Genomic DNA, 19,412 nt, shown 5'->3' with positions numbered 1-19,412 from the left:
AAAAGTGGATGTGTGTAACGTCCAGAAGGAATCGTTTCCGACCCCATAAAGTATATATATTCTTGATCAGCATCAATAGCCGAGTCGATTGAGCCATGTCTGTCTGTCCGTCTGTCCGTCCGTCCGTCTGTCCGTCTGTCCGTCTGTCCGTCCCCTTCAGCGCCTAATGCTCAAAGACTATAAGAGCTAGAGCAACGATGTTTTGGATCCAGACTTCTGTGATATGTCACTGCTCCAAAAATATTTCAAAACTTTGCCCCGCCCACTTCCGCCCCCACAAAGGGCGAAAATCTGTGGCATCCACAATTTCGACGATACGAGAAAACTAAAAACGCAGAATCGTAGAAGATGACTATATCTTCTAGAGTGCAAAATCTGAACCAGATCGTATAATTATTACAGCCAGAATCACGAAAACAATTTCACTCTTTCTCGCTCTGTCTCACTCTAACACACAGGATTCATGGTCGGTTTTGCCAATTGCAAAATATGAGTTCAAGGATCTCAGAACCTATAAGAGCCAGAGCAACCAAATTTGGTATCCACACTCCTGTGATATCGGACCTTGACCGTTTCCTGTCCAAATTTCGCCACACCCCCTTCCGCCCCCGCAAAGGACGAAAATCTGAGGCAACCACAAATCTCAGAGACTATTAAGGCTAGAGTAACCAAATTTGGTACACACACTCCTTTAAGATGTCACTATAAAACGTATATCTCAGAATTTCGCCCCACCCCCTTCCGCCCCCACAAAGGACGAAAATCTGTTGCATCCACAATATTGCAGATTTGAGAAAACTAAAAACGCAGAGTCATAGATAATGACCATATCTATTAGATTGCTGAATCTGGATCAGATCAGATCATTTTTATAGCCAAAAGGAACAAATCAATTTGCAGTGGCTACGCAGCGCCCGACGTCACGCTCAGACTGATTTTCTGTCTCTCTCGCACACACTCTTTGTCGTGTCGTTAAATATTAGCGGCGTCTGCCGGAGGAGGGCCATACTGACTTAGTATCGGGTATAACCGTAGAGTTGCGGTGTCCGCAGCAACTCACAACGTTCTCCCTCGTTAAATTTGAGAGAGTGTATTTCAGCAGATACATTTTTTTCTATGGCCAATTCGTACTCAAAAAAAAAGAACAAATGCATCCCACTGCTCAATACAAGAATGCAATACACGTGCAATACAAGAATGCCGAGACAACCAGCGAATTTCATAATGATTGAGTATTTGGTGCTCCGGAGAATTTAGAAATTTTTGAAATGCCTTAAATTTTCTGTGCCGCTTCGAGTTCTTAGAAAAGTAATTGAAAGTATCCTTAATCGTTTGCTCTATACTTCTTGGTATCATTTTACAAGCATAACTAGAAGCGAGAGCTACTGAGTGGCAACACTAACCATACAACCATATACTGTATGGTTAGTGGTGGCAAACACAATTTACAAAAAAAAACCGAATCATTTGCTTTGCTGCAGCAGCAACAAACAGCAATTCAGCTCTTCTCACTCTAGTCGCAACATTTGCTTGTATCCTCCACAAACGAATCAATCTATTATTGAAAACCGCCTATACAAGTATTAACATAGCGAATACAAAAAAAAGTTTGAATATACCTTAGATTGGCCACACAAGAACTTAATTTTCTCCTTATGTTTGTGTGTGGTAGTGTTGTGTTGCTCATGAGTGACTGAACAAAAAAGAGTTTTTCACTTAAGTGAGCAACTGAACATGTTCCTTCCAAGTTGTTCTTTTTTGTTCACTTGTTCATTGTTGTTCACTTGCTCTTTTTTGCTCACTTGTTCTTTGTTGTTCACTTGTTCTCTACTCACTTTTTGCGCAATTTTGCTCCTCAAAGGGCATTTTGCGATCTGGCAGCTTTGCTCATATTTGCGTTTACTTCACACTTTTTGTATTACCGGCAAAGCTGTTTACTCTTTTGAAAAATTCACTATGTCGCTAATTTGAAAGTATAGTGAAATTTGGAACCATCTGTGCATGAATAGTGAACAACTGAGAGAGCAAGTCAGCAACTGAGCAAGTGAGCAACTGAGCAAGTGAACAAGTGAACTGAGCAATCTAAGAGAGCAAGTGAGCAATATGAGTGAGTTGACTCACTTACTAAAAAAGAACAAGTGAACATGTTCACCAAAATGAGCAATGTTTACCCAACACTAGTGAGTGGCAGCGTGCTGTCTAATTGATTCTATTCGACTCAAAATATCAACATTGCAACCCTTGCAATGAGCATCGTCTGCATTTTTACTTCTGCAGAGCCATGTCTTTGTATCGGGCTGAGACTCCCACTCCTGTCTGTACTTTTGTTTAAAATCTTTGCTCATTATTTTGTATAGCTCTTGTTAATGGCGGGAGTTCCCTAACTTAATGGCTTCTCGAAAATGTGTTACCATCTTAAATATACCTTAATATACCGAAAAATTGCTTAATTTACCGAAATATACCGTAAATATACCGTCGGCTCGTTATGGACCCCAAAAAATACCGAAAAGTATCAAAAATACGGTAAACAGTCACCCTGGCTGCAAAAGCATCGGTGGTACTATCGACTGAACCGATGGTTCTCCATCTCCGACGAAATATCGATAGTAACGTCGATGTCATCGATGTTTTGATATAAGACAGACTTCGATGTTTTTTCAATCCCAGATTGAATTGGCCAGACACTTATATTATATGCAAAACAAATGTTATAGGATGCTGCAACATCCACAGTTTCTGAAAAAAGTTACAGTCTTAAGTTTCACTAGGCATGCCCTGATTGTAGAAATTTATGTTTAATATTCCTTTTGGCCGTATTCCACTACGACTTTATTGTATGGCTGGTAAAAACATTTATAAAAACATAATTGGAACATAAAAACATTTGGATAGACTTGGTTTATTTGGCTAGGTATTCTACGGTAATGCTATGTCAAACAGAGATGGAGACTGCAGAAAGATAGAAGCAATGGATACATCTATCGGAAAGAACGAAAGAGATGGAACGCCCAAGATGATTCGTTGAACTCTTCGGATGCATGCATTGTTTAGATATCTTACTTATTTTATAACACTTCCTATTATATATAATTAAGTCGGGAAATGTATGTACATATGTACATATGTAAGCTCTTACCAAAAGATGTACTTCAAATAAAAATTCCACAACAACAATATGCATATACATATGTAGTACATACATATGTGTAAATATCTATGTACATACAGATATTCGTTAAACATTCCTTATATTTCTCTGTATTATATTACGTGTGTATGTGTAAAAAAATTGGACTATGGACAAAACAATAATATGGTAGGACACTGATTGAATGAGTGGTAATGAACGTAGCAGAACCCAATACGTAGTACTAATGAACTAAACCGTTCAAAGAAGAACAGATTTGGCTTAAATCAAATCTGGTAGATCGGCGGGCGGACAAATGTTGGCAATGTCCACAGCGCCGCGGAGGGGCACCGGATCGTGTCCTGTCTGCACCGCAGTAGCAGTGTGTACAGCCCTGCACAGTGGGAAGAAAGAGAGAGAGAGAGAAAGGGATCCGTTTAGAACAGGATCAGACAGTCATATCGCGCGCTATATCAGATGTCATGCCTTGGACGTACCCCTTGGACGGACTACGCTTGATAGTCAGCATTTCGTTGACCTTCAGCTTCTTCAGTAGAATCATCAAATGGCCCGTGGTCTGAGATCGCTGGACTGTGGATTCACCTGGCTGCACCTCCTCGTTGTAGGCAATCTGAAAGATCTTGCCCTTGACAATGACTCGCGTGTAGTTGGTTTGGACATCCACATCGATAAGGGCAGTGTCCAGATGTCTGTGGACAAGAGGGAACACGTTATGAGGAGCATGAACTGGGATGGGAGAAAATCGAAGAAGCTGCCCACTTGTACACCTGTAGCTGGAGCGAGTAGTGAGCCGGCTCATCCTGAAAGTTGAAGGGCAGCTTGGCCTGGTTCAGGTTATAAGGACGTCCGCAGGGGGCGAAGAGATGCGGCTGCCGCTTGGCGAGTGGCTGTGACGACTTCGGCTCATGCTTCTCCCTGCCCAGCCGGTGCTGGCGGGCGATCTCTGTGCGTATCTCCGGGCAGTGCTCGCTCTTGGCGTTCCAGAAGGTGCGCGTACGCTCTTCCTCGTCCTCAATGTTGGCGCATTGATCGGCCAGCGCCGCCTGCTGCTCCGCTACGCGTACTCGCTGCTCATCCCGCTCGATGGCCTGGTTCGCCTGGCACTGCACAATAACGGCGCGATGCTGGGAGAGTTGCCGCTGGGCTTGCAGCCTCTCCGAGGGCGTGATCTCCTGACTATCGAGGCTCTGCAGCTGCGGCAGGGTGGCCACCACGTAGTCGCGGTAGTGCGGGTAGTCCGCGCAGGGATTTCCGATGAGCAGGAGCTCCCGCAGATTGTAGTTACCGCGCAGTGACTCCACGCCGGTCAGCTCACCGATGAAGTTGAGCGTGAGATCCAGTTTGTTGAGCGACTCAAGCCCCTCCAGGTTCTCGACGCGCTCGATGTTGTTCACGGCCAAGTTAAGGTACTCCAGTCGCTTCAGTTTGTGCAAGTTCTCCAGGCGCGCAATGAGGTTCGACTGAAGGAGTAGGATCTTGAGGTCTCTACACCAGTTCTGCACATGCTCAATGCGCTCGATGTCCTCCTGGTGCAGCGATATCTCCTCTAGCGTGCTGATCATCCGCTCATTGTGCTCCGACTTCTTGCGCACCAGCTCCTCCGTGACTGTGAGAGGATCGAAGTCAGCTGCGGTTTCTAGTTTCTGATTGCCACTGGGAATCACGGCAATGGCAACTGTGGTCTACTTACTGCGCACCATTTTCGATGTGGGATATGTGATATAACACAGCAAAACAACAAAATATCAAAACATCAAAATATCAAAACACCAAAACAACAAAACAATGAGGCAATAGCCAACTCCGTTGCCAGGTGGCTGCTATTCTCCGTCCCTTTCTATTTCAGGAATCCTGCGAATACTACGCATTTGTCACAGGTATCCCTCTGGCAACCAAGGCAACTCTGCCAAGTATCGTGTGCCCAAACCAATTTTTATACCCGATACTCAAAATGAGTACTGGGGTATATTAGATTTGTGGTAGAAGTGGATGTGTGTAACGTCCAGAAGGAATCGTTTTCGACCTCACAAAGTATATACATACATATATTCTTGATCAGCATGAATAGCCGAGTCGATTGAGCCATGTCTGTCTGTCCGTCCCCTTCAGCGCCTAGTGCTCAAAGACTATAAGAGCTAGAGCAACGATGTTTTGGATCCAGACTTCTGTGATATGTCACTGCTACAAGAATATTTCAAAACTTTGCGCCGCACACTTCCGCCCCCACGACGATACGAGAAAACTAAAAACGCAGAATCGTAGAAGATGACTATATCTTCTAAAGTGCAAAATCTGAACCAGATCGTATAATTATTATAGCCAGAATCAAGAAAACAATTTCATTCTTTCTCGCTCTGTCTCTCTCTAACACACAGGTTTCATGGTCGGTTTTGCCAATTGCAAAATATGAGTTCAAGGATCTCGAACCCATAAGAGCTAGAGCAACCAAATTTGGTATCCACACTCCTGTGATATCGGACCTTGACCGTTTTGTGTCAAAATTTCGCCCCACCCCCTTTCCGCCCACACAAAAGACGAAAATCTGTTGCATCCACAATATTGCAGATTCGAGAAAACTAAAAACGCAGAATCATAGAGAATGACTATCCGGTTGCTGAATCTGGATCAGATCAGATCATTTTTATAGCCAAAAGGAACAAATCAATTTGCAGTGGCTACGCAGCGCCCGACGTCACGCTCAGACTGATTTTCTGTCTCTCTCGCACTCTTTGTCGTTTCGTTTAATATTAGCGGCGTCTGCCGGAGGAGAGCCATACTGACTTAGTATCGGGTATAGCTGTAGAGTTGCGGTGTCCGCAGCAACTCACAACGTTCCCCCTCGTTTTAATTCCTGACTAAATAATGTAAAAGTATTTTGTCCAACACTCCCGAAATGCGGCAGTTTGTGGCTATTTGCGGCAACTTCGAGGCAATGCTGTAAGACATGTTCGAAAATGTACGACTCATCTTCAAATAGGTTCCTGGAAGCGTATTTATTCATTGGCTATTGAATGGTAGATGATCTGCCATATTTGTTCCTATCCGACTTTGGCTCAGCGATTCAAGTCAACTCCAAGACTCTTTAGAACTGAATTTGTAGCCAAGTAGTATGTAGTTTTGTTAATCTTTATTGGAGATATATTTATAACATTTTCGGTGAACAATATATTATATTTGGTAGTAATATTATAATAATTATAATAATAATAATATTATGCTTGGATAAATTTCCATATTAAATTAATTAATTAGCAAGAGAGATTATTAGGCTATTAACGAATCTTAGCGTATTGTACATACATAAACGACCTTCTCTGTTCCTTATCCAGGCTTCTTTCGGCGTCGTTCCTCCTCTAAGGTATATCTATAACATTGAAGATTAACAATATTTAACTTGTAATTTAGTTTGGTGTACATATGTATTTCATTGTATCTAAGCACATATTCATACACATATGTATGTATCGATAAGCCTGTCTTATAGGTATTTCACAAAGATCCTATTTTTCAAGCTCATCTCTTCCTCCGTGGCCTCTGCGGCCTAATCAATAATAACGAGAAAGATTGTCCTCCTGCTGCCAAAACGAACGAGAGTGAATATATTATGCTATTAACGAGTTAGACGGCCATGATATATAATTGAATAATCTTTCGCTCCATCAGCCATTATCAGGTCACGGGTCTCACATATCTGTCGATTTGATTGCGCTCTGGTTGGGGCACAGGACGCGGGAAACTCTTTGGACTGGGACCGAACAAACAACACCATCCTAGCTCGGATATTTGTGGGATCATATCATATATATTGTGTATATGTATATTGAGTATAATTGTAGCGGTCTATACGAGTATTTGGAGTTGACATTCTTTCCCATCATTGCACTTAGAAGCTAATAATTGAGACAGCAGGAGAGAAGGGTGACGGCTTATTGTCGGGCCACCATATCCAGGCCGCCCTCCTCCTCCATCTTGGAAAGGAACTTGATGGCCCGCTGCGACTGCTCTGTTTGTCGGGCCATGTCGATCAGGCCCAGCAGCTTCTTAATCCCAATGAAGACGCTGGAAAACAGATAAACGGTATCTTTCATTATAAAGGCTCACATATGGATATCCCATCCTCGCTATTTAAGCACTGCATAAATAACAAAATACGAGAATCTTCAAGCAAACAGATAGAAACGCAATTTTGCAGATGTGTGCGGCTTATATTCTTACCGTTTGCCAGCCATCTTCTTGCCAATGGCCTGGACTTCGCCCTTGTTGAAGAGGTCAGTGTGCTCGAGAACGGCCAAGACGTGTTCAGGACTAGAGAGGTTCGGCACATGCAGAACCGAGGTGAAGGCGGTCAGCATTTCCATCTCCTCCAACACCTCACTGGGGAGAACGAGTACAGAAATTAGATCCTTCGAGTGCATTAGGTATGTGGGGGACGGACGGGAACTTACCGCCTGCTGGAGGTGCACAAGATGAGGAGTTTGCGGCCCTTGGGCGGCTGCTTATTGAGTAGCACGAGAAGGGCCTGGAGTGTCATATTGGAGTAGCGCGGCCCAATCGAACCGTAGTCGAGCAGTCGCTCCACGTTGTCCACCACGATGCAGCTGAGAGTGGAACGGTAGGCGTCGTCGAAGATCTTGCGGATGTGCAGACACTTGGCCGACTCTGTATAGCCGACCATGTCCTCCGGGGAGCAGACCTTAACGAAGGGGAAGTCTGACATCTTGGCCAGCTGGGCGGCCAGCGCAGTTTTTCCCGAGTTAGGGGCACCGGCAATAAGCACAGAAACAAGACCGCTGGACTCGGGCGCTTGGGCCTGATGGACGTACAGCATGCCGTCCTCGAGCAAATTGCTAACGGGAGTGCCCCAGTTGATGATGCCCCGGGCCACCATGTTCTCGAGCATTTCCTGGGCCGTTCCGAAGGCGGGCTTGATGTCGTTCTCCAGGGAGTGCAGAAAGTCATCCCGATTCACCTTGATTTTCTCAATGGCCTCGGGATCGACGGTGACCTTGGCATCGGCCTTGATCAGGCGATTCATGGCACTGGACTGGGCCGCACGCACAAGACCCTCCAGCTCGGCTCCGCTAAAGTTCTTGGTGAGGGAAGCGATCTCCTTGCAGTCGACGTCATCGTTGATCTTGTTGAAGTCGCGCATTCGCTTGGTGTGGATGTTGAGGATCTGCACGCGTCCCTGCTCGTTGGGCAGACTGATCTCCATTTGGACCTCGAGACGGCCCGGTCGGAGCAGGGCCTCATCGATCATGTCCCGACGATTGGTCATTCCGATTACGAGGATGTTGTTCAGCTGGTCGACACCATCAATCTTGGTGAGCAGCTGATTGACGACGGTGTCGTGCACTCCACTGTTCCCTGCCACAGAACCACGCTGCTTGCAGATGGCATCGATCTCGTCGAAGATGATGATGTGCAGGCCGCTGTTGGGCCCCAGCCGCTTCTCCTCCTCCTCGGCCTCAGCGAACAGTCTTCGGACATTAGCCTCCGACTCGCCCACGTACTTGTCCAGGATCTGCGGTCCGTTCACGATCTTTGGCTCGCGGGCGTTTAACATAGTTCCGATCTGGCGGGCCATCAGGGTCTTGCCCGTGCCCGGTGGACCGTAGAGGAGGATGCCCTTAACGTGCTTGCAGCCCAGCTGCTCGACCAGTTCGGGGGGGAAGACTCGCGAGGCAAAGGCCCGCCGGAAAATGGAGTTGAATTCCTTGTCCAGGCCGCCGATGCCCATTTTACCGAAGTCCCAGTCCGGATTGATGATCGACTGGCGCACCACCTTGCCCTTGGACTTCCCTTGCAAGTTCAGCGAGCTGTTTTCAGCCTTCTCGAACTGCACCACCGTGTTTCCCAGGATTCTTCCGAAGCGGACGTTGCGCAAGGCAGCCTCCTTGCCCTCCCCCAGTGTCTTCGGGTCGATGGCCTCCAGCGACTTGACGGCCAGGCCCAGCAGCTTCTTATCCTTGAAGTTGAACACCAGAGACTGACCCACGGTGAGGGCCATGCCGGCGAACTGCATTATGAACTCCTTGGCCATCAGGTCTGAGTCGTAGGGCTCCTGGGACACGCTGAGAAGGAAGTGAACAGAATTCGATTCTTTCTTTGCACCGATTTCTGCCAATTTCATAGCCTATCGATCTACTCACGTTTTCTTCTGCAGAAAGTCCGTCTCGAAGGACACACAGGTAATGACATCAGAGCTGGCGTCGAAACGGTAAGGTCGCACCTCCAGCTCCTGATTGATGGACACCATCGCCCACTTGCGCTGCACCAGGGAGAAGCCCACATAGCCGCGGGGCACCTCCACCGTCTTCTCCAGGGCGAAGATGAAGTGCTGCCCGGGAGCCGGAGAGATGTCCGCGTACCTTTTGGGATAAACATCGCATTAAGTAGTCAAACGCTTCTCCAATCGATTTTTGAACTTACTTCACATCGTCGGGAAAGTCCCCCACATTGACAATGGCTCGATTGGTGAGCGAGAGCTCGTCCGTGGGGCATTTGGTGGCCTTCAACCGCTGCAATTTCACCAATTAAGAAAATGTACCATTGAAAGCCTATGCAACCTGATGAAACGGTATCTTTACCCCAGCTAAAGCCGTACATATTAAGGGAAAACTTTTTATTTTACTGGAGTCAGGATATTTTATTTATAATCCTGCTATATCTGCAGCAAATCACTACGAATTATTCCATGGCCACCTGTATTTATGAGTATTTAAGAGTGCATTTATATTTCGAGGACATTTTTTAGACTTTCAAAAGAGAAAAATTATATAAAAAATGTATTATATAGTTATCTTGAGGAACAACTATTTTATTACCATACCTATGTATGTACATAGGTATATATAAATGGAATGGAACTTAAGTTTTTTCCTATAACAGTTATATGACCTAAAGAAAATTCTGCTGTTGTAAGCACTAAAGCATGAAATCTCTGCAAATAAATTATCCCTATAGTATCAGTCAGGTACAAGGTATATAGGATAGGTATCCAATACCACATACATAATCATTATCGTGATTCTTAAGCTGTAGCCATCTTTCGAGCTGATGGAAAGATGTACCCAAGTACCACGATTTTACAGACTCTTATAATACAAAAATATTTACAGGCTTAAATAAATTATGAATTGCACTCACATAAGACATGACTCCTGCTGCTGCGCTCTGCGAAAGTTTTCTTTGGAAGGGGGCCTTGTGTTTACAGCCGCCCCGATTATCGATTCAAATTCTTGGCACAAACTCGCGAATGAATTTGGTAACAAATGGGTTTTTTTCCCAAAATTTGACGGTTCTTCGGCTCTCACTGCGCGATGTAGAGCTTCTCGATGCCCGGTTAAACTAACTAGCTTTGGTATCACTCGATTTCAGACAATTAATTTGCCTTAAGCGAATTAAAGGTAGCAGTACACTGTGGGACTGGCGAAACGATTTTATGCGCAGTATTCTATCGATTTCTTCAAGCGGCGTCGCGGAGCAGTCAGGTTCTCAGGGGCTACGCCCAGGGCTGACAGCATGACGGCCTGGCGCGCAAGCGGGATTATTCAAACTGCCAACGCACAAGAGCCGAGTGATGTGACACAAAATTTTAACATGGCTAAAAATTCAGGCACATACGTCACAATAATGTTAATTTCTCTGTTTTTGAAGCTAGTCAGAGCAGGGTCTAATGTCATTCAGCTGTAACGGAAATTTAAATGATTTTTGTTGCCCACTGTCCAACGAAAATCGTCAAGTTTATTCATCACTGGAAACTATTGCCACAGAATACTACGATCATTTTATGGCAATCACCTTTCTTCTGAAATAAATGGCAACAAGTTTTCACATCAAAACTAATAAAATTGTGTGTCAGTTGGTGGACCTTCAGTATAATAGAAAATAATATCGGGCATGTTTTGGGCATGTTCACCAGTACAACTTACTCAGCGCTCAGTGATGGATGCCAATACGTTATGATTTCACGATATATTTAATATTTCATAGTTTCTGGCAAACAAAAACAGCTGACCTGGCTGCTTGTAAACAAATGCCTTTAATTTTTCAATTTATTGTTTTAAAACAAAATGACGGGAGAAATTACGTGATCTAAGAAGATCCGAACTTTTTAGATGAAACACTTGTGTTTTTAACACATTAAAAATTAAATTGCTAAGGGTCAAGCTTATGGCCCAGCTACTCCTTCCACCATTTCATACAGGCCACACAGTTTTTCCACTTCCTTCTCCAATTTCCCAACCAATTTCTGTGTGTAGGGCCCTCCGCCTGTAGCTTGAGTTTGCAATTTGTTCTTGGCCAACTTCTTACGGATGTTCGTCTTCCAATCTGCCCAAACCTGAAATTGTAGAATTTAAGATAGTAGTGTTAAGCCCAATTCATGCTTGATTGGCGGCCAAACAGCAAAGAGCGCCGCAAAGCCCTGCCCACTTGGCATCGACAACAGCTCGGTTGCCCTTCACAAATCATCTTTCCAAATCCAGATTGTCTCTCATGAATCCTACCAGGATTTCATCTTGAAGAGATGATTTATGCTTTCACCTGGAAAAAAATAAGATAGTCGTAATATTAGCATAACAAGATTATTTTGAAGTACGATTTAAATGTGGCGGGAAACAGATGTCCTTACCCAGATGTTCTGTTACGCGCATGTTACAAGCACAGTCTGCGCTGTTAAATGCACATTTGTGCTGTTATGCGCAAAAAATTATTTCTTGTCAACGTTCTGATAACCAAATGGGACTGCGTCAGCTGTTTGCACCAAAACAAAAAGTGGTTGCCCAGACCAATTATTTCCGAGCCAAATTTGAGGTTGGGTTAAGAACAAATTATTTATAAAGAAAGCACAAGTTAAACTGCCCTGATACATATACATAGGTGTCAAGTTTATTTCAATGCATTAATAAGTCATATATTTTTTCATTTAAGAAGACGTTTGCTTTTCAATTCGTTGAGGAAAATGTTTTCGTTTTGACAAGTAAGAAATCTAGCGGTTGGTGAAAACGGGACCCCCAATTTCTGTGATTTCAAAAGTGATTTACTTTGAAAATTTAATACCGAAAACTTTTGTGAAAATGAAAACCAGAGCCTGACTGAATATGATTTTCCAGCAATATCTTTTAGGGGCAACAGGAGTCTGACAAATCCGAACGAATATGAACGAACAGCAACATACAACTGTCATGAAACGAACCTCACCTCACCTTAGGTACAAATATTTTCATTTTCACCACAAGTACAGCTTGAAGAAAAGGGTGAGTGTAGGCTTGAGTGCACTATATTTTTTTGGGCGTTATACTTGCTGTCCATACCTTTTTTTCTCAGCAACATACGTTTTCTAGACACATGAGGCGAGAAACATTTTGTAAGCAAAAAACATGACAAAGGCGGGCGTATTTGAAAGAAAGGCCTTGCCGCCCATTCACATCGGGCCGCGGACAAGATAACAACGGAGACGTAGTGTCGAATTTTGTTCTGAGTTCAGAAAAGACCGTTGATATATTCCAAAATTAAAATATCACCCACAAAAATTGTATTTAAAAAATATAATATTCGATATGTCATATCGGCTAATCGTTGCTGCGGTGAGGAGTTGTGCGAAGCTTTTCGACTGCCCGCACGCTTTTTAATCGTAGGAATTTGATTTAAAAATACAGGTCTTTATCAATTTCGTAAAGATAATTTTATCGCCGTGCGGGCTGCGCTTTATGTAATTATTTTTTACCTGTGCGATTGTATTCCCATGAATTTGAGTGCCTGTGTGTGTGTCTCTGTATTTGGAGAAGGAAAACAAAAAACAACAAGAAAAGCAAAGCAACTGGAAAAGAGAGTGTGGAAAATCCGTGGGCAACTACCTGTTGATCGAAGCGCCGCCATCGCCGTCGTTGACCCCGCGTCACTGCCTGCCTGCCCTTCTCTGCTTATCTCCTGCTGGGAGATTTCCGACGCTGCCGAAAGTCGGGCCATTGCCGTGCCCGGTGCACGTGCACGTGCAACTCCCAGAACTACAGCTAAAAGCCGCAACATGATCATGCTGCACCACCTAAGCCGCACAGCAGCAGCAGCAGATGCGGCAGCATCCTCCTATGCCACACCTGTGCGCCAGCTCTGGCTGGTACTGATGCTCGCGTTGGCCCTCAGTGAAGTCTGCGGCTTCAATCTGGAGCAGCGCCTGCCGCTGATCAAGTACGGACACCCCCACTCGCACTTCGGCTACTCCGTGGCCACCCACACCATCGGCGAAGCCAACTCGGCGAACAACACCAAGTGGTAAGTGCATTTTCCTATGGGGAAAATGAAACGATTCTCCAAATCGCATCTAAATTTGTGTATGCCCCCAGCAGACAGTACTCGTAGTTGTTGGTGAAATGGATCATAAATCGTCGAATCTGTTAGAGTTCTTAAGCCCAGGGTCAAAAGTCAAAAGAGAAGACAGATAGAAGACAGACCCTACAGAATGAGTTCCGACGAATGCGCACACTTGCTTCATTAACTATGACGCTTATGCGGAGATTCCGTCCCGTCCTGCCTCTCTGGCCGTAGTAACACTCGTTAGCTCCACCAACACCCCTCACGAGTTGTACAGGAAAGAGTACTGCTTCAACGCCATCCCATCTCTGTTCAATTGCCAGAAGATCCTTTGACGAATCAAAGGCACTGCCGCCAGAAGGTGAACGTGAACGTGAAAATGTCGAAGAATCATTTCTAGGGGCCTACGCCAAACGCCAAACGGCAAACGCCAAACTGGTTTTAATATTGGCCAAATCGATTTTAGCTTAATTGACTGACATTGATTGTTATTAATCAGCAGAAGTGGACAACAAAAATGCGAATTTCCATTGCAATTGTTGTTGTCGAATGCTGCTGCTGCTGCTGCTAATGCGCGAAACTTGTTTAAGCCAACTTTTTATTATTATTTGCATACGTATTCGTATTCGCTTGAATTAACTTAAAGTGCTTGAATATTGATTATTTCGAGAGATGATGCCAGGCCACAAATATTGGAGTCGGCTACAGATTCATGAAAAATTCCAGCTAGTACTAGCCATTGATGGCCAAAGGATTTGGGCGACTACTGAAATGGCTTGATACGAGTATCAGTACTAGTATCAGTGCTGCTCCCTTTGAAGGATGTCTGTCGACTTTGTTTGTTTGCGATACGAAAAAACAAAAATGAGTCTTCGTTTTGGTGGTCTGAAGTTTACAGTACATGTGTGACAATTTTCTTGTTTGCCTTTTGACATTTCTGTTGATTCTTTTCTTTATCGGAACTTATTTTATTTTTGCAAATATTCATCGCTGTCTTATGTGGGGGCTAATATTATCGTGTCACTTCACAGATAGCGCTCGAGATACTCGTACTCGCACTCGTACTCCGAGAACAAGAACAACGCCTCCTCTTGACGGGGCATTGTCATAGCGGATGTCCATTGATTTGCATGTGACTGTGTCTGTCGGGGACTATGGTTCAGCTTAAATTTGGATCCGACCCGGGCCGGGCCGGGTTCAGTGGCTAAAGAGCCATTAAAGGTGTCTTCGATGCCTGCCTTCGACGTCGTCAATGGGAATAGAGTTTGGCCTGAAATGCCAGACGACAGCTCCAGCTCCAGCTCCAGCTCCAAACTGGGCAGACAAAACGGAGCCAACTGGCACTGGCCATAAAAATGGGCAGAAAGAAAATCAGAAATCAATACTCAATACGTATAAGACGAAGTCGCGATACGCTATAACCATGACATTGAGGCCTCTGGAACTGGAAGTCCCAGCACCTGGCACTCGGCACCCGACAATCGAGTTTCCTTTTGATGATCTCTAAGTTGGGCAAGTGGTAATACAACTTCTCGGCTGCTTCCAGTGGGTCAAAGCAATTAGATTTCCCCCGCTCCAGACTCTGTTTATCCAACCTTATAAAGAACTAATCGACATTCCAACCAGAGATCTACGTAGAGATTCCCATAAAGATGTATTGTATGCAACCCCAGGAACATTAGAAGCGATGGAAAGGACCCAAGTCGAGGATTGAGGAAATGCTATGCCCATTGAGAAGTAGTAGATGTGCATGTATGTTTGTGTTTATTTATCTTTGAGTGATACAGATTCATTTCGAATGCACAAATCGAAAATAGTATGATATCTGCTACCTTACAATATAAAAGGATACAGAAACACATGTTTTATTTTTTATTAGGATTTTTATTTATTATGTACATTTATACATATGTACATATACATACAGATACATTTAAGAGCAGCATTGTACAGATTGATGAGTGGTGAGGAGATTCAGATACATTTTTCAGAGACGTCCCCAGATATATTTTGCAGATACAAACTCAAGATAGCTCATTTACATCTTCATCCGATTTTGATTTTGATCCAATTGAGGGATGCAGGCTAAGTGCATTTGGACCTTTGCCGCTCTCTCCCTCCTCCTCCTCTGGCAGCTTTCCCACAGCTGGTTTTAGGGCTCATTCCTGTTCCTGCACTGAGAGCGAGATGCAGACAGAGAGAGAGAGAGAGAGAGAGAGAGAGTGTAGGCATCCACGGTGCACACCGAATGCTCTTGTCGTTTTGTCATGCGGAACGAGCAGGCAGCTCCAGCCCCAGCTCCAGCTCCAGTGTGTCATGGGGCCATACACGCTGACAGCTCTTCTGGCCATGATCAAGGCTGTGCTGGGTGGGGGGGGGGGGGGTGGTGGCGGAACAAGGAACAAAAGCCGCCGCTTGCAATCAAAAATCCATTTACATGTTAACTCGCATCATCCGTGCTTACCCCCGATCGCACCCGCCTCCCCCACAGTCACCCCCAGTACCCTACGCATACGCTCGTACGCGTCTGCATGCAGTAAAATTTTTTGATTTGCTGACAAACGAATGTCATGTCCGTCATGTCCGTCATGCTTTCCCCTGCTATTCCTTCCATCTCCGCCTCTGCCTCTGCCTCTGCCTCTGCCTCCGCCTGTCCAACCGTCTACCCATCGTCTGCCTATCTGTCTTTCTGCCTTTCCCTCTGTCCGCCGCCCGTCTGCTGAACGTGCAGATCACGCGCTCTGTGGGGTCCACCGGACTGAGAACTCTCTACAAAAAGCAAGTACATTGGTTACTCTCGCGCGAGAGACCCTGTGGAACGTGTGTTACCTAGGACTACACTACGGAATTGCTACCACTTTTGGAAAGGTGATGCAATCGGCAGTGTTGGATAGCGTAGAGAGTGACGGAGAACACGTGTAGGTTTCTTCACTTTCTTCAGATTGCTTCAAACTACGAAGTCTGACTAAGACGAGAACGAAAAAAAACTCGGGCCCTGCGTACACCATGGCTCCGCAGTCCTGAGCAGCTGAGTGGAAGGAGCTTTCCGATTCCATCTCTGATGGGAGCTCAGCTTTAATGGCTGTATTTTCGTCTGTCTCTGCTGAGTTAAATAAGATATCGATCAGATCAAAGCTTAGCTTTAAATGCTACAGCCTGTGTACTTTTCGGAGCTTTCGCTCAGCTTTCACCCACTACACGAGGATCTGCCTGCATGCAATAGGCGGAGATCGTGATGGAGAGCCTTTTTTAGAATAGCTACATACGTTTCTTTCCTTTCGTTCCGTTGCCTTCGATTCTCTTCTGTGAGTCTCGAGTCCGGAATCAGCACCAATTCGTTCCTGGAGAGTCAGTCTTCTTCGTTCCGGACTCATCGGAATAGCAGAGAGCTGACTGTCAGAGCGGACTTCAGCGTAGCTACTGCGTGAGCGACGATTGGACTCGGATTGAGCGACACATCGACGACTGTGCCTCCTACGTTCCAGCACCTTGAATTCTGATCTCACTGATTTCGCACCCGTGTCGCATCCACTTGTTGACATACTCGCCTTTCTGTCGCGTACTAGTGCGAGTATTTGTTTTGTAAATGGGATGCGGCCAGCAAAATGAATCGTAAATGGAAATGTCACTCAGGTGCAGCCCGAGATAAGCGAAATTGCGGCGCGCTTTCCACTGCAGTGGGAGCAACGATAATTATAGGTATAATTATAATTATCGCTGCTCAGTATGCGCGACGTGCACCGCCGGATCCTCCAGTGGAAGCCGTCGGGATGGAAACCATCCGAAGGTCGCGAACGCGAACGCGAATGATTTCGGCTGGCCGACTTGACAGCATGTCCATAATTCGGATACGTGTGACTGTCAATTTTCTGCTAAGCTTCGATGTTCCAATTCGTTTAGGCGAAAAATGTGCCCCAGTGTCCGATGTACACAAAAAAGCATCTCCGTATCTGCATCTGCATCTGTATCTGGTAAGATGACAGTGATGATGGTAAATGTATTGCTTTAGTTGGGATCGTTATTAATCTATTATCTCGGTTTGCTGATTCTTATACATACATACATGTGTAAGCATATACATATGTACATAAGTACGAATATGGATCTTGTGGATCTCTTGGATCCGCTCCCTGCCTCCCTGCCGATTCTCCTGCTCTGGGTCTTGGGTGTTGTGCCAACATGTGTTCCCGGTTGGGTTCGCTGCTCTGCTAAAGCCCCGCACCGAGCTAGAAAAAAGAACAGCATACAAAAAAACGTTTCGCCGAAATGAGGTCAACAGACGCCAAACAGTCGGGCGGCAGGGGCAGGGGCAGGGGGAGGGGGCGCTTGGGTGGTGTCTGTGCTGTATGGTGTACGGTGTATGGTGTGGGGTCTTCCCGGCATAGACATAGGCTGGTCGACAGTTTATGGTTATTATTGTTGCTGGTTCCCATTCCCATTTCGGATATCGTGGATGTTCGCACATCGGGCATACGCATATCTATGCGTGCGCGTGTGTGCGTGTGTGCGTATCCGTTGGGCGGCCAAATAGTTGGCCCAGGCCGAAAGCCCATTCCTCATGAACAGAGCTCCCCTTCCACTTCCACTCCTATTCCCACTCCCACCCCCCATCCTCCTGCCCCAAGCCAATCCCACTGTGCGCCGCCACTGGCCGACATAAACAAATGAAGTCAAAAACGGCAAATGCAAAAAGCGCCAAGACCGAAAAACGCAGAAGACGAAATGGCCAAAAACACTTGCTGAAGACATTTACAATACGCAGACGAGCACACGGACGGGCATACAGTCGCGTTCAACGGCATAGGAGTCCATTTAGGGCGAATTTCCCATAAACGAACGGCCATGTCAACTGAACGGAGCATCGCACCTAGTGGAACCAAAAACCATCCTCTGCCCTAGCCCCTAGCTCCCTCAACATCTCCCATGATCGCATCCATGGTTCCATAGTTATCCATGGATCCCTTGTAAGCATGTCCGATGCATGTACGAGTACTCATTCTATACAAAATACTGTACTGTACGCTACTATTGTGACCGCCACTGTAGCTACTCTTGTACGAGTGTGAGCCAGCATGGATACAGACTTGATGCCTGGTTGCTCGACGACGTTCTGGGGATATTAAGTGCTAACTTTGGGGCGACTGAAGGGCAGAGCAGCGAGAGGAGGAAGGGGGGGGTGCTGCGACTTTAGAGGCTCCATGGGAAAAGTTCACTTGTTTTGTCGGCAAGGGAAACTACAAAAATGAAAAGAGAACAGAACGCAGATTTAGCCAATCGAAAGCACAGTAAACGCTTCCTACAAATGCAGCTCACAATTATGTGCGAATAACAGGATGATATAGTAACAATCCAGGAATCTTTATCGGAAATATGGCTTGTGTTCGGCCAGATCTCTGACATAAAGATCTTCATAGGTATACACTACACGTAGTTCTTGAAAATAATCGAATCTACGCAAAATGTTGTGCTCAGAAAACTGTAACTAACCACAGCTGTGTCCCTACTGGACATTGCATGCTAAACAGGCACCTGCAGGCTTTGCCTGCAGGAAGAGTAGACACTGGAACACATCCTGAGCATCGTAGAAGTCGGAGCTCTTATACCGGTATAGATTATTGCACGAGGTCGCATTCGAGTACTCTCTGTTGGTGCTGTCATAGCGACTGCCCACTGTAGCGTCGCCCCTTGCCACACACAACTCAATGGGAAGTTGAGCGGGCCATAAACATGCGTGAAAATTCAATTGATTTTCCAGGGCGGGGCCGGGAGCGCGGTGCGGGGCGGGCGGGGCGGGGCGGGGCGGTGCGTATTTATAGACCAGGAAAAATAAGCCGAAAGAGAAGAAAATTGGCCATCTTTGTGTGGGAAACAACCAGCTTGTCAGATCGCGGAACGCCGTTCGTATCGGGCCTGGGCAGCAGCTGTTGGGTGTCGAGTGAGTCGGCGA

At 45.6% G+C, this 19,412-nt stretch overlaps 3 protein-coding genes and 1 long non-coding RNA gene across 6 annotated transcripts in view; 1 reads left to right on the top strand and 3 right to left on the bottom strand.

Moving 5' to 3' along the window:
* Positions 1–3,234: 3,234 nt before the first annotated feature.
* Positions 3,235–4,974, bottom strand: tilB (touch insensitive larva B). The gene is made up of 4 exons (XM_002133372.3): positions 4,842–4,974; positions 3,911–4,757; positions 3,628–3,840; positions 3,235–3,524 (listed from the first exon to the last, which is right to left on the bottom strand). Exons 1-4 carry the CDS (start codon positions 4,849–4,851, stop codon positions 3,413–3,415), a joined length of 1,182 nt encoding a protein of 393 aa, XP_002133408.2. The 5' UTR covers positions 4,852–4,974; the 3' UTR covers positions 3,235–3,412.
* A 1,599-nt stretch (positions 4,975–6,573) lies between these two features.
* On the bottom strand, positions 6,574–10,701 carry comt (comatose). The gene is made up of 6 exons (XM_002133373.3): positions 10,301–10,701; positions 9,584–9,672; positions 9,304–9,522; positions 7,597–9,225; positions 7,367–7,525; positions 6,574–7,210 (listed from the first exon to the last, which is right to left on the bottom strand). Exons 1-6 carry the CDS (start codon positions 10,307–10,309, stop codon positions 7,078–7,080), a joined length of 2,238 nt encoding a protein of 745 aa, XP_002133409.1. The 5' UTR covers positions 10,310–10,701; the 3' UTR covers positions 6,574–7,077.
* Positions 10,702–11,174: 473 nt separating this feature from the next.
* On the bottom strand, positions 11,175–12,446 carry LOC117184627 (uncharacterized). The gene is made up of 2 exons (XR_004470034.1): positions 11,787–12,446; positions 11,175–11,698 (listed from the first exon to the last, which is right to left on the bottom strand). It is a non-coding gene; the product is annotated as an uncharacterized lncRNA (long non-coding RNA).
* Positions 12,447–12,550: 104 nt separating this feature from the next.
* Positions 12,551–19,412, top strand: part of mew (multiple edematous wings) — a 47,269-nt gene continuing 40,407 nt past the window's right edge. For all 3 annotated transcript variants that reach the window (XM_033383116.1, XM_033383115.1, XM_033383117.1), the window contains exon 1: positions 12,551–13,426. In XM_033383116.1, coding sequence (XP_033239007.1) covers positions 12,900–13,426 — 527 coding nt within the window. In that variant the 5' untranslated portion in view covers positions 12,551–12,899. The remainder of the gene's footprint in view (positions 13,427–19,412) is intronic.

Source organism: Drosophila pseudoobscura, chromosome X (assembly GCF_009870125.1).
Source record: "Drosophila pseudoobscura strain MV-25-SWS-2005 chromosome X, UCI_Dpse_MV25, whole genome shotgun sequence".
NCBI classification, from domain to species: Eukaryota; Metazoa; Arthropoda; class Insecta; order Diptera; family Drosophilidae; genus Drosophila; species Drosophila pseudoobscura.
This window is presented reverse-complemented; position numbering and strand designations above follow the sequence as displayed.

Bases quoted from the DNA above. Each gene is read 5' to 3' on its own strand.
- tilB (XM_002133372.3), bottom strand. The intron at 3,841-3,910 runs GTGGGCAGCTTC...TCTTGTCCACAG, and splicing joins CTCCAGCTACAGGTGTACAA to ACATCTGGACACTGCCCTTA. The intron at 3,525-3,627 runs GTACGTCCAAGG...CCCACTGTGCAG, and splicing joins AAGCGTAGTCCGTCCAAGGG to GGCTGTACACACTGCTACTG.
- comt (XM_002133373.3), bottom strand. The intron at 9,226-9,303 runs GTGAGTAGATCG...CTTCCTTCTCAG, and splicing joins GACTTTCTGCAGAAGAAAAC to CGTGTCCCAGGAGCCCTACG. The intron at 7,526-7,596 runs GTAAGTTCCCGT...CGTTCTCCCCAG, and splicing joins TTGTGCACCTCCAGCAGGCG to TGAGGTGTTGGAGGAGATGG.